This window comes from Jaculus jaculus, chromosome 4, assembly GCF_020740685.1.
Source record: "Jaculus jaculus isolate mJacJac1 chromosome 4, mJacJac1.mat.Y.cur, whole genome shotgun sequence".
Classification (NCBI taxonomy): Eukaryota; Metazoa; Chordata; class Mammalia; order Rodentia; family Dipodidae; genus Jaculus; species Jaculus jaculus.
Window position 1 is genome coordinate 13,351,172 of NC_059105.1, and position 13,467 is coordinate 13,364,638.

Genomic DNA, 13,467 nt, shown 5'->3' on the forward strand with positions numbered 1-13,467 from the left:
TCCGGGAGACCCCATGATTTCCCTAGTGACTAAAGGAGAGTAAATGACAATTGTCTCCCCTCCCCATCCTCCTGGTTTCTAAGCAGGGACTGGATTAATCGCAGGTGACCTTGAACAGACCTTGAGCCGCCTGCTCCTCGGCTGTACTTAGGGATAAGAAGGGGATGATAAGGCCCAGTTTTAGCCTTTTCTCTAGTCTTCGTTCTCCTCCCTCCTCCCCAAGCCTCTCTCTGTCCTTGGCTCAAAGCTCTCTGAATTTTGATGACCCCAATCATGAGATCCTTTCAGTTCTGATTCCAGATGGGTAAGTGTGACCTGGAAAACCAGAGGTGGCACCAAGAAAGTGAGGCGGACACAAAACCAGGAGTGTGTAATAATGAGCTCAAAGCCTGCGCCGTCTGCTGTGTGAAAGGCTGCAGCCAAAGTCGGCGGGGGGCTGCTAGCCTGGCCCGGGCAGCGGCTCCAGGCACACCTCTGGACGGTGAAGAGCACCTGGCCCTGCCACTGGAGTCCTGGGGTCTGTGAGTCGCCAAGGTGGGGTCTCTGAGGGGGCGCCACCCCGAGGGTCACACAGGCATATGCAGCTCGTTGTATTCATCCTGACCATCCTCGTCGAAGTTCGGCTGGGCATCTTCTGAGTCCAGCTGCAGAGGGGGACACAGGGCTGAAGCAGGGAGGGGACGGACTCGTCCCTTCCTGGGCGCTGCATCCTCCTCTAAGCAATAGCTCCTCCTGCTCCCAGGGACTGTAACCCCAGCTTAAAGCATTTCCCTTGGCCAAGACCCTCACCCCTAGATTACCCAGAACCTCTGAAAAAGACAAATACAGCAGCTGACCCATGGCACAGAAGTTCTCTCTCATGGTTCTCCCTCGTTCCTGCGGTACCTCAGGACACCACGTTTGCCATGGAAGATGTCCCCTCCTCTAGCTGACATGATCAGGACAGTTTTCTGTATCACATGTTCCTCAGCTGGGTACACACGACACGCACAACCGTGCACCAAACCGTTACATTACGTTCTTTCCCTCAGTGAGTATTTATTTTATCCACAGTGTATATGGTGGGCTCAACTAAGGTTCACTAACTTGCCCACATTCACAAAATCCAGCAGACAGCTGGGCACAGACTGGAAGACGGGTATCTAACCGCAGCGTGACTGCCCTCATCCTGCCATCCCAAACTACCATCCCTTACCGCCTGCAGCTCCCTGTCCTGGAAGAGCCGGGGCAGAAGGCAACGCCTCAGAGGCACTGTGAGCAGCAGCAGGAAGGGAAAGGCCAGGGAGGCCGCTGTGGACTTGACCACCCAGAGCAGAGCAATGCAGCCCAGCTGGATGCAGGTGAACAGATGCATCCGCCATGTCTTCACCTGGGGAGCAGAGTCAGCCTCACTAGCCGGCGGCCAGGCTGTCCTGCCCAGACCTCAGGGGACAGGAGTCCCCAAGCTCCAACTTATCTCTCTCCCCCTTGTCCACCTCTGGCCCTGAGGTCCCTCTGGGCTTTCTGCTAGTCCCTTCCCCTACCCCCTACTCCATGAGTCCTGGCCTGACCTTGGTCACGTAGGGCTGCTCAGGGTGGTGCTTTGCTGGCATGAAGATGAGCAACAGGCGCTGGGACAACTGGATACCAGACAGTGAGGTGACACCCATGTACAGGAAAATTCCAAAGAGCACAGCCAACGGGATCCGGCGCAGCACAGCCCCCATGACAATGGACAGGCCTGGAAGAGGTGACACGGATCTACATGACCCCTCAGGGATAGCCCTCCCGTGAGGACAGAGGCCTGGGTAAGGTGACATGAGCCCTCTGACCAATCAGCTAGGCCGCAGGAGATGGAGCAGGACCAAAGGGAAGAAGGGCTCCTGGTGTCAGCAGGAAGGCTGGGGTCCCAAAGGCTAGGCATGGTATATCTGCAGATGCAGAGGAGGGAGTGGGGTGGACCCTGAAACAGGAAGGCCCAAGAAAGCGGGTTTGTGGAGAGGCCCGGCTCTCACCCACAAGGCTGGCGATGAGCACCCCGGTGACCCGCTGCTCCCGCACCTCCTGGATCTGGGGCTTGTCACCGGGCGCAATGGCGGTACGCATCACGGTCAGAGCATTGACGTGGGTGACGGAGCGGACGGTGGCAGCTGTGAGCCAGGGCAATCCAAACAGCCCACAGAGGCCACCCAGGGAGCCAATGAGCAACAGGTCCAGGTGGAAGCCGGAGCCCTTGAGCAGCCTCCGTGCCTTCTGGCTGACGATGAGCCTGTGGAGGGACGGGGACAGGGCGCAGGGGCTGGCAGGCAGGCACAGCGCACACAGGACCGGGGGTGTATGTTCAGCCCACAGCTCTGCCCGGACCTGCCAGCTTCCTTTCTCAGGTTCCCAAACTGAAGTTCTCACATTGCTGCAAATGTGAGCCAAAGTCTTATACTGAGAACGTTTAAAACACCACAAAAGCCAGATGCCAGATCACACCATGTTATTTTGGTTGAACCAAAATGAGATGCACGTGAGCATCACTGGCTGCAAGGACATCCCACCAGTGTTAAGTACCACCCTGCCAGGGGTGGTGGCAGGAGCTGGGCATCATGTCAAACCATCCGGGAAAACTGTGCACAGGCCCATGTCTTGCTCTGTGTCCACCCCCCACCTCCTTCTCACCCCTGCGAGGTCTGGACGGACTCTCTCTTCAAGGCCTACCACCCAGCAGCCCAGACCGGCAGATGGACCTGACTCAACCCTGAATGAAGCCATGCCACCGGCCCCGGCTAAGGCCGATCCCTCCACCTCCTCTCCCCGGCCCGGCCCTCTCACGCGGTGATCTGGGTCTCCATGAATATCAGGATGAGGACCAGGAGGGCAGGCACAGCAGCTGCCACCATCATCCAGGGTGGGAAGGGGCGGGCACTGCCCAGGGGCGGGATGAACCATGTGCGCTTATCGGGGGAGGTCACCGAGAGCCCTGTAGGCACCGTCAGCTTCTGCATGACAGGAAGGAGGGTGGAGGGCAGGGACACGGCCTCCCATGCAAGAGGCCCACGCTGCAGCTGTTCCCAACCACACACCGAGCCCTCGGCACCAGAACTCTAAGGAGCCGGGCAACAACTCATTTCCATTCTCCAAAATCACTGTCCCTCCAGGGGCTGGCCACAAGACAGGGAACAGAATGCCTTTGCCCTGAGCTCCAGAGCCCCGAGAAGACCTGTTGTGGGGGAGACCTGGCACCCTGTCCCAGTCCACACTTGCTCCTCTGGATTCTGCCCCCCCCCCCCACCAATCGCCCCTTTGGGATCACACCTGGCTCATATCCTCAAGGCCACTGCCATCCCGGATGTGGTCCAGCCCATGGGGACCACAAGGACAACGGAGGACATGGCCCAGCCCACTCACCTGCGTGTAGGTGTCTGTGATGGAGTAGTCCACGAGGACCATCACCAGAATGGAGATGGGGATGCCAAAATCCCCGATGATGCGGCGAGCCTGCAGGGGGCACGGCAGAAGCACAGGCTACGTGAGGACCACGGAGACCCTGGGCCCTTCCTGGGGCCGAGCTGAAGGCTGCACCCAATCCCCAACGGAGTCCCAAAAGACGCCTCCTACTATCCCTTTAGGCTCCTCCCCTCGGTGCCAAGCCGCCTGTCAGGCGCCCATCTCAACTGTGCTCGAAGGAAACGGCAGAATGAGGGCGAGGAGGAGGAAGCCGAGAAGGGTAGAGGGCCTTTCCCGACTTGGTTGGCACGAGAGGATGGGATTCAGCCCCTCTCAGAAGCTGAGCCTGGCAGTGACCACAGGGATCTATGGGGACCACGTGCCTTGCCCCCCAGGAAGCGGCTGTTCCTGAACTTGCGCAGGAAGAAGGCGATGAGGAACGTCCCCAGCATGAGGATGAGGGACAGCAGAGCAGTATTGGGCTGGTTCCTGGGGCCTGGGGGTCCCTCCGTGGGGGGCAGGGCACTGCTGTTCAACTCCAGGCCAGCTTCTAGAGCTCCCTCCGGGGCCCCTTCCGGGGGGTAGAATGGCAGTAAAGGGTGCTCTGTGAACACCTGTGCAGGAAACAAGACTAGCTTGTCACTCCTGCCAGGTGACAGCCTGTACCCAATCTCCAACCACCCAACCCCAACGGAACCCCTCTCCCTGCCCCTTTGCCCCCAGCAGGCCCCATGCCCCCCTAGAACACTGCACTTGCCCCATCTACACCCACCCTCTGGGGATCGCCACCTTGTAGAGCTTGTAAAAGGTCTCATAGATGAAAATGAGCGAGATGAGGAAAGCAAAGATCTCCTGGGTGAAGGGCGAGATGTAGCGGACGAGGAAGCTGCCCTCAGCGGCCACCAGGGCAAGCACGAAGACCACCAGCCAGAGGCCCACCCACACCCGGCCGGTGAGGTACTCCAAGTCCTGGGCTCGGCAGAACTAGGGGCAGCATGGAGGGTGGTTAGTCACAGGCGGGAGATCGCTCTGGAAATCAGTGCCTATAGGACGGGCAGGGCTGGATTCTAGGGAGAAGACTGAGTCAAAGGACTGAGTCGCCTGGAGGAAGGACACAGGGCAGGAGGAAGGGGTGGGACAATTCCCCAGGGCAAGGGGGGCTTTACCTTGAAGAAGGCTTCTTCAAAAACAAGCAGAGGCCCAGAGAAGCCCACCACAAGCAGTGGCTGGGCCCCCAACAGGGAGAAGAGAACTCCGAGCACGGCCGTGGAAACGATCAGCTCCGACACGCCCATCAGTCCTTCGGTCTTCTCTCCTGTGGCAGCCGGGCGTCAGTAGGGGGGGGTCCCTAGCCTGGCTCTGCCTCTCCCCTTCCTCATCTAGCTCATCCTAAACTGGGGTCCTGAGCAGGAGAAAAGCAGCCCCTAGAGTGACCGGCAGAGGATCGCCCACAGTCTCAATGGGCTCACGGCTTCCCTAGCCCCTCTCTCTGGTCATCAGTCTCCCGAGATAATGTCGCACCTGGGACACCCCGCCTGAGAAACCCAGCGGGTGACATTGGGCCCCACAGGGATCCTGGGAGGCTCACCTAGCAGCCCCCCGAAGGTGATGGCGGGGCTGAGGGCGGCGAAGTAGATGAAGAGAACGGCAGCCACACACTGGGAGTGCATGGCGTCCCGCAGGTCACTGGGGTAGTGCGGGTACCGGCGCTTCACATCCCGCACCAGCCCCCCAAACACCGAGCCTGTCCGCCGCAGGGGATCATCTTCAGGGGTCACCTCAGAGCCTCCTATCTCCAAAGATAACCCTGGGGGGTGGAGGAGAGACAAAGGGCTGCTGGAAGAATGCGCCCTCTTGCTCGGAGCCCCAACGCAGCTCCACCCTTAGGACTTGGGGCCAGGGACGGAAGGGCCAGGGGACACAGAGGACTCAGGGCACGGGGACAGGGCTGGGGTCTGACCTTTGCCAGGGGCTGCGTAGCCCGCCCGCGTGGTCATCTCCACCTTGGTCTGCTCTCGCTCCCGTCGCTTCCTCAGCAGCTCCCGCTGGAAGGCGGCCACTGAGCGCAGCAGGTCACGGCCCTCCACCTCGGACGGGGGGATCACAATGCTGCCATCCAGGAACTCGCTGATGGCTCCCAGCAGGTCCTGACGGTCATCTGCCTGGTAGGCAGCCTCGTGAAACAGCTACAGAGGGGACACGTACCTCAGGACTAGGCCCGGGGGAAGGGCTTCAGGAAGGCAGCGGTGGGTCACGGAGCAGGCAGGACGGATAGGCCACATAAAGTGGTCTAATCCAGCAATACCGGGGAGGGGACTCCAGAGCCACTCTGACCAGGCAGTGCCCACACCCTGCACACTGACAAATGTTCTAACCATCACCCCCAGCTAAGGGCCCCTCCTGTTCAAGGCCAGTCGTGGCCAGCACCCCTGGCCCTCCTGTTCCCATCTCCTGCTACATCTAAGGTGTTGGAGTCGAGCTCTGGCCATGCCTTGTCACCACCCTCTGCCATACCCAAGCCCAGGGTTCTGCTTTCCCCCTTGGGGCAGCAGCCCCGTAGAACCTCACTCCAAGGCAGTAAGAGGGCCAGAGAGCAGGCAGGACCCAAGCCCAGGGCACGGGGCCCACCTTGTCAGACATGAGGGTGGCGATGGAGCGCCCAAGCTCGTGATAGTCGGTGCTGGTGTGGGTGGGCCCCAGCATCACAAAGAGGAAGCGGACAGGCACCGGGACCTCCAGCACCGACTCCAAGAGCACGGCCTCACTCAGTCGCACAAAGGCTGCCGCTGGCTGCTCCAGGAAAGGCACGCAGCCTGGAGGAAGAGGAAGGCACAGGGTGACGGACAAAAGGGAACAGTCAAGGCAGGCCCTAGAACGAAGATCCGAGCTTCATGTCCAGTGAGCAGGCTGCCACTGCAAAGAACCCCTCCCCCTGTAATCTACAAGGGCCCAAGTCACTGGAGTGTTTGGATCCATGGATAGGTGGAAATCAAGGGTATTCAGGTTTGCTTTGTCCTCTTGTTTGGGGGGGAGAAGGGGGAGGGACTTTTGAGGTAGGCTCTTACTCTACCCCAGGCTAAACTAGAATTTACTCTGTTGTCTATTCCAGGCTGGTCTCAAACTCACAGTGATCTTCCTAACCTCTGCCTGCCAAGGGCTGGGATTAAAGGTGTGTGCCACCACACCCGACTAGGGTTGCTCTTCTCTAACCTCACCACGGCGATACAGAAACGGGCTGCACTCCAAAACGGAAGTGCGGGCAGAGCGAGCTGGGGGTGACAGCCTCCAGCCGGAGGTGAAGACAAGCCGGGAGGCACACAGCCTGCGGACCCTGCCCCCGACACTCGGCCCTCCTCACCCACGAGCACGACGGTGGCCTCCGCATCTTCAGGAATCTTCTCCAAGAGCCTCAGGCTTTTCCCCCGGCGAACGTCTCCCCCGGGCACGTGGAGGGGCTTCTGAGGACGCATAGCTGGAATAGGGCTGGCACCCCGCCCGGACGTCGTGGCAGGCCCTCCCCCCACCGCCCCAGACCTGGCTCTGGGTCCTGCTTCCTCCTTGTCCAGCACGCACCCCAAACCACCTCAGTCCTTTCTGCTGAATGGCTCCCTTAGGCCTGCCCCAGCACCACACGGAAGTCCGTCTCTTGCACAAGCAACCCTCATGGATGCATGTCCCCTGCATGACTGGCAAACTGCCCGCCAGCCAACCTTCCCATCTCAAATCAGTCCCCAGGCCCAGGGCAGAGCAAAGTTACTGACCTCCTTGGCGTCAGGATCGTGAGGCCACAATGGGGCTGGTTCCCCGAGGTCATCGGCTATGGTGGGCACGGTGCCATCAGGGCCATGGCTGGGGGTTGGGTGGTGATTCCCCAGGACGGAGTTCACACTGGAGCTTGATGGATTTCGGGGGAAGAAGCCACTGTCCTTATCGTCATTGGGATGGCTGGAGAACGAGGCCAGGCCGGTTAGGAGGTGAGAGGTGGAAGCTTACAGCCTCCAACCCTTCTATGCAGTACAGGTGCTAGTCGGGACTGTAGCAAGGCGGAAGGGGAATGAGCTCCCCACCACCTTCAGTCAATCATCCAGAACAGGCTGAGAGCCCCCAGAAGATGCCATGCTTCTAGAAGGCCACTTAAAGTGGGCTGAGCCCTCCCAGGTGCCCCCCACGCACACCTGTGTTTCAGGAGCAGAGTTCGCAGGACGCTGGCCCTGTCTTCGGGCCGGATCTGGTCAGACACAATCATGGTCTCCACCACAAGGTGGGCAATGCCTGGCAGGGTGGTCTGCTCCAGGTCCAGGAGAGCCGCTCCTAGGACACAGTCAGAAGAGGAGCCGTCCTGCCACACAGGAGACCCACCCCAGTGCTCTCCTCCCTAAGACCAGACAAATGGGCCAGGTAAGCTGAGTATCCGTACACCCCAATATACAGGCAGCAGAGGAGAAGTGGGTGGAAACGAAGCACAGGAGGGGTGTAGGCCTCTCCTCGCCAAGCAAGGGGAGTCATGGCTTAAGGCCTGAATGGCTGTGAGGCCTACTATGCGCCAGGTTCTACAGCCCTGCCCCTCAGAGCTCCTGGGAGCAGTCACAGGGCACCGGGCAGCCTGGCACAGGAAGAGCTGCAGAGGAAGGCAGGTGGGCTAGACCACCCTGAGCCCTACCCTGGGCGATGGTCCTGCGGAGCTCCAGCAGGCTTCGGAAGGAGAGCGAGGCAACATGGGGCTTCCCCCAGCGCTCCGTCTCCTCCTCCACGTCCTCCTCGAACTTGATCCAGCGGGCCGTCTCCCGCCAGTGGGGCTCCTGGCTGCGGTCCAGCATCAGCTCGTTCAGCTCCACGAACACCTGCGGTGGACACCGCGGCGGGGGTCTGGGCGGGGGTCTGGGCACTGCCGGGCGGGGCCCCTAGCATGGGAACTTCAGCACAGGAGGAGGGGAGGGGGGCCCACAGGCTAACATCCTGGGGGTTCCGTACCTCGTGAGGTCTCCGGTCCAGCTTCTTCTTCTTCTTCTTCCTGCGCAGGATGGGGGCCAGGCCACTGGGGCTGCCCCTCCCGCCCTGTGTCCGGGACGGTTTCTTCACTAAATGCCGCCTCACCCCGGGGTTGTCCTCCAGCCGGTGACCTGTGGAAAAGGTGGGCTTGGGAGTCCAGGGACTCAGCTCTGGGTGGGAGTCACGGCCCACCCGCTCCGGGCTCCCTGCTCTGTCCGCCCCATCTGCCTGACAAGAATCAGAGACCACATAATCCAAGGTGGCCACGACATGAAGACGGACCCTTGGGAGAGAGGCAGACACAAAGCCACAGGGGACCACGGGCCAAGTCACAACACAAAAGACAGATCCTCAACTCAGTCCTCAGCCCCAGCAGGATCTCTGAGCCCTTGCCATGGTCACTGCCCCTCCCTGAGGGGGGCGCCTTGCCTGACAGCAGTCCCTAGGCACTAAGCCCCCCAATATTTCCATGATCCCCCATTGGCATCCACGACCCCATCCCATGGGTGCCCATCTTGACAGGCTCGGGTGGGGCTGCCTACCCCGCCTGCCGCCCTGTCCAAGCAAGCAGCTGGGGGAAAGGCCAGCCGGCCAGTTACTCACGGGCTGCTGCCCCTGTCAGGGGGCTCGGCTGGCCACTGATGGGATCCCATGGGCCACAGTCCTCAAAGTCCAGCACAAGCATCTCTAAGTCCTCCGAAGCCGGCGAGTCGCCAGGGCCGGGGGCTGGATTCCTCCCAGGGCCCCGCTCCTCAGCGTCCCGGGGCCCAGGACCCAGCGTCCCATTGGGCTCCATGACCTTGTCCAGTGGGCTCGTCATTCCCCTAGTGGCCAAGGCCTCAGTGCCTGCTCTCCCCCAGAGCACTGGCTCTGCCAAACCCCCGCAGCAGTGGTCTCTGTCCACACAGAGCCGGAGGTAGCGACACCTCCTGTCCTCAACTCCTCGTCCCCCAGCCTGCTGGCCGCTACTACCAGCTCCCACCCTGGGTGTGTAAACACGCCCTTCCCATGCCCCCCCAATCCTGCTGCCACTGCTACTGCTGCCATCGGATTGTTCCTGTCCCTGTCCTCAGGCCCTGGCAACTTTCCATGACGTATTGAGCTCAAAGCCCTCCTCCTCCCCCCCACACACCCCGTGGTTCTCAGGAGGAGAAGGGAGGGGGACCAGTGATGCCCCTGGCCTGGGCACAGAGCCTCGTGGGTGATGACAGGTGGCACTGAAGCCAGGCACTGATAAGATGGAAGGAATGTGCCGAGATCACAGCCAGGCTAGGCCGAGGGTGGTGGGAAGGAGTGAGGGCAGCTGTGGTTCCTGGCCCAGGGAGAAGCAGAGGCCTAGCAGTATGGCTCGGCCCTCCGCCTCCGAGCAGGTGGGGCAGGGAATAAAGAGCAAGATGAAAAGTTTGCTGCGGCCTCGGGGGAGGTCAGTGACATTCTCAAACTGCACGTGGGGAGAAAGAAGGCTGTCTTAGGCTACAGGCAACTCGGTTAAGGTGAACGGAGTGGGGACCAGAGGTGCAACCAACGGAAACCTCAGTTCTGTCGATCAGAGAGAGGTGGCTTGGGGAGGCGGTGAGCTCCCTGACACGGCCAGGGTCCCTCCACAAGGACACTGCGCAAGGTTTCTGAGCCCGGGGTCAGGAAGAACGAAGGGCTTCTTGGAGTCCCCAGGAAGCTGGGGATTGCTACAGGGTCTCACTCACTCTTCATGTCATCCAGGTCAGCAGAGCCCAACATCTGGGCCTCTGCCTCATCCGTGGGGACCCGCTGCTCTGGGCCTGGGTTGCCCAGGGCACTGCCCGGGCACAGTCGCTCCCGCAGGTCATAGCTGGCTGATGGACTCCAGGGCCGACTCTTCTCTGCAGTGACTCGAGAGGCCCGGGCCCGGGGACTGGGGGAGCTGAGGAGACAATACATCGGCCTTGGACTTGTTGGAGAGAGACTATGGGCTCTGGTACCTTCCCCCACATGGGGTCCTGGAGTGGGCACCTGGGCCCAAGACACAACACACCCCTCCCCAACATGCCTAACCCTGGCTTGCCTTACTCCTGCACCCCCATCCTTTTCACCCCAACACATGGGGCCTGCAGCACGCTTGACCTCTTGATTCTCTCTGACTGAGCTTCCCTGTTTTCTCTTGCTCTCTTGCTTTCTTCCCTTCGTAAACTATGAAGACAGACAAGGCTCCCCCTGCCTCCCCTGCTCTCCAGGTCACACCTGGGGACGCATTTCGGGATCAGGACAAAAGTGATGGTCAGGAGTTTGGACCAACTGTTCTAGGCTAGGCTGGGCTGGGTCCTGCCGAGTGAGGGCTGGGGTCAGGGGCTTGGGGCCGGAGTACCTGCCCAACCGCTGAGGGCTCTGGTCAGAGTGCAGGCCCACAGAGGGCAGGGCTTTGGTGCAGGCAGCCCTGCTGGAGAGGCCTGGGCTGTCGTCCTCATCACTTCCAATGGAGAACTGCAGACACGTGAACACAGACAGACGTACCCTGGCTGCATCTTGCGCTGCCTCTGCACCCCTTGGGCCGGCCACCCTTCCTCCGATGGGCAGGCCTTACCTTTGCTTTCTGTGGAGGCCCTGAGGGTGGAGGCTCCACAGGTTCTGCCTCAGAATCCCCTTCTTCTTCCTCCTCCTCTTCTTCCTCCTCCTCTGCTCCAGCTCCCCCCTCCTCCTGAATGGGGGGTGTCCCCTCCGAGGGGGGAGCGGAGGTTTTCTCCTTCTTCTTCTTCCTCCTGGTGTGCCGGGTGGAGGCGGGGGGCAGTCGCCGCAGCTTGTGGGGTGGAGGCAGGCGAGCCGAGAGCGGGTGGTGGGTGTGGTGGGACGTGTGCCGGTGAACTGGGGGTGCAGGAGAGCCGGTTGAGGCCCCTGAGGCAGAGAGGGGCCCCTTCCCACCCAAGGGACAAACGCCTTCTTCTAGTTCAAGACCTCAAACAAGAGCGCCTTGGTCCTTCCTCCACAGCCAGACTCCCCCACCCCCAACACTTGTGTCCATGCTTCTGTCCTTGGTGAGGCCTGGCGGAGAGGGGACGGGAGTAACGGGGGAAGGAAAGCCACAAAAAGGGGGCTTGGAGGGATGTGATACAGCAAGAAAGAGGAGCTGGGTGAGGGGGGACAAAACAGGGGATGTGGCAGAGAAGAAAGAGTAGTGAACAGGGCCACAGGGGACAATCAAGGTCACTAGTGAGGAAGGCCTTGGGGTCATCTCCCTACATCTGCCCTGGTAGGGGACCCAGCTCCCCTGGCAGGTACACAGGCATGGTGAGGGAGGCAGGATGACTTAACATGGTATGGTGGCCCAGCAGTGTCCAGCACAGGATGGCACTGGGTGATCAAGCCGGAGGTGAGCGCAGTGATGGTGGCGATGGAGGTGATGATGGTGAAGGTGGCCGCACCTAGGGGGTCCCCAGGCTACCCACACTCAAAGTCCCGCTCGCTGTAACTGCGGCTGGGCTTCTCCTGGTCCCAGGCTGGAGGTTTGCTGATAAGGTCCCCAAACCTTCTCACAGCCAAGGTCTTGCCCAAGTCATCTTCCTCCTCCTCTAAGTCTGGACTCAGAGGAGGCTCCTCCAAGGGCACCCGGACCTGTAGGCCAGACAGCCTCTCCTAAGGTCCCCTGGCTCACGTACACCCCACCACCACCACCAATCCCAAGTCCAAGCCCTAGTGGGAGGAGAACAAACAGCAGGCTCCATCTTCAACCCTCCCTCCTGACACTCACACCCAGAAACCACCCTCCATGCGGGCTCCTGAGGCCTTGGGAGAAGTCGCAAAATATCTAAAACGCCCCCCCCCACCCCTCTTTCTGCATACGACCAGCCCATCTCCATCCCTGGGTGGGGGTGGGGGTCCCAGGGTCAGGCAGAGGACGCCCCGCCCCTCCTCTGCCGTCCCCGCGCGTCAGTCACCTGGGGTAGGGGTGAGGCGCCCCCGGGCGGTGGCGTCACCCCGTTGGCCATGGTTAGGCTGGAGGCTTGCAAGTCTCTCGCTCACTAAGAGACCTGAGCTCCCGCAGAGAAGGGGACAGCGCGGGGACCTCGCGGGGAGACCTGGGGGGGGGTGCAGGGCAGGGTCAGGACCCACGCGTTCGGGTCCCCTTCCTCCCAGAGCTGCATCCCCCCCCCCTCCACTTCTTCTACCCCGCCACGTCCGGGTCAGCCCGGCGCCCCGCCCCGCCCCGCCCCGCGGTACCTCGGGGCTCCGGAGCCTGCGGGACCCAGGCGAGCCTCCGCCGCGCCCCATGTCCCTCCCCGCGCGGTGTCCGGGGCGCGGCCGCCCGGTTCGCGTCCGGCCTGTCGCCGCGCAGAGCGGGGCCGGGCGGACGCAGGCGCCGGAGCCCGCAGCCCTGGGCTCCACCTCCTCGCGCCCGCTGGGCCCCGCCGCCGCCGCCGCCCGGCCGCACAATGGGAGCGGGCGGTGACTCACCCCACCCGGCCGGCGCCGGCCCCGGCCCCGCACGCGGCTCTCCGCAGGCTCCCACCTGCCCGCACGCCCCTGCTCCCGACGCCCCGCGCTTTGCGGGAGGCGGATGCACAGCTCTAAATTCCCATAATCCCTCAAACACACTCCTCCACCTTGCCTGTAACCTCCCCCTTCCCTCCCCCCAGGAAACCTGGAGGAGATCCCACCACCACCACCATAGACGCAAGCCCTTCGGGTCTTAGTTGGGCCTTGAAATCGCAGACGCCAGAAAGCAACCACCAGTCCCAGTATAGCCGATGCCCATCATAGCTCCGGCATCTGGTGCCCAGTACCATCTAACATTTGACCTTGGCAAATTACCTTTCCTTCCTGGCCCTCAGTTTCCCCACCCATAACCAGAGGCAGCTGAAATTATGTGCCATCCAACCCTGAGACCCTGTAGCTGCTCCCACATTTTTCCTCTCCTTCCTCCCCACAACCCCTGAGGTCCCATCTCACTTCCCAAAGGCAAAGCTCTTTGGAAGGAATCCCTAGACCACAATCTGACCCTCCCAGAGTCACCTAGCGCAACCCATGCCCATAAAAGCTCTTGATAAACATCTTGAGGCCGTATCCCGGGGCCCTTGGGACAAACGTGGGGAGAAG

General features: G+C 61.4%; 1 protein-coding gene across 1 annotated transcript; it reads right to left on the minus strand.

The window, feature by feature from the left end:
• Window positions 1-354: 354 nt before the first annotated feature.
• Window positions 355-12,630, minus strand: Slc4a3 (solute carrier family 4 member 3). The gene is made up of 23 exons (XM_004662892.2): window positions 12,592-12,630; window positions 12,309-12,449; window positions 11,820-11,985; window positions 10,961-11,238; window positions 10,745-10,860; window positions 10,107-10,303; window positions 8,386-8,534; window positions 8,075-8,255; window positions 7,590-7,725; window positions 7,176-7,359; window positions 6,773-6,872; window positions 6,043-6,227; window positions 5,375-5,600; window positions 5,003-5,221; window positions 4,581-4,729; window positions 4,204-4,398; window positions 3,798-4,028; window positions 3,376-3,465; window positions 2,800-2,966; window positions 1,995-2,248; window positions 1,551-1,720; window positions 1,196-1,369; window positions 355-644 (listed from the first exon to the last, which is right to left on the minus strand). The coding sequence occupies exons 2-23, from the start codon at window positions 12,357-12,359 to the stop codon at window positions 567-569; spliced, it is 3,696 nt and encodes a 1,231-aa protein (XP_004662949.2). The 5' UTR covers window positions 12,360-12,449; window positions 12,592-12,630; the 3' UTR covers window positions 355-566.
• Window positions 12,631-13,467: the final 837 nt, after the last annotated feature.

Coding starts and splice junctions, on each gene's coding strand:
- Slc4a3 (XM_004662892.2), bottom strand. CDS start 12,359: ATGGCCAACGGGGTGACGCCACCGCCCGGGGGCGCCTCACCCCTACCC. Junction 5,601..6,042: donor CCACCCTCATGTCTGACAAG/GTGGGCCCCGTG, acceptor TCCCCTCTGTAG/CTGTTTCACGAGGCTGCCTA. Junction 5,222..5,374: donor CTACGCAGCCCCTGGCAAAG/GTCAGACCCCAG, acceptor TCCACCCCCCAG/GGTTATCTTTGGAGATAGGA.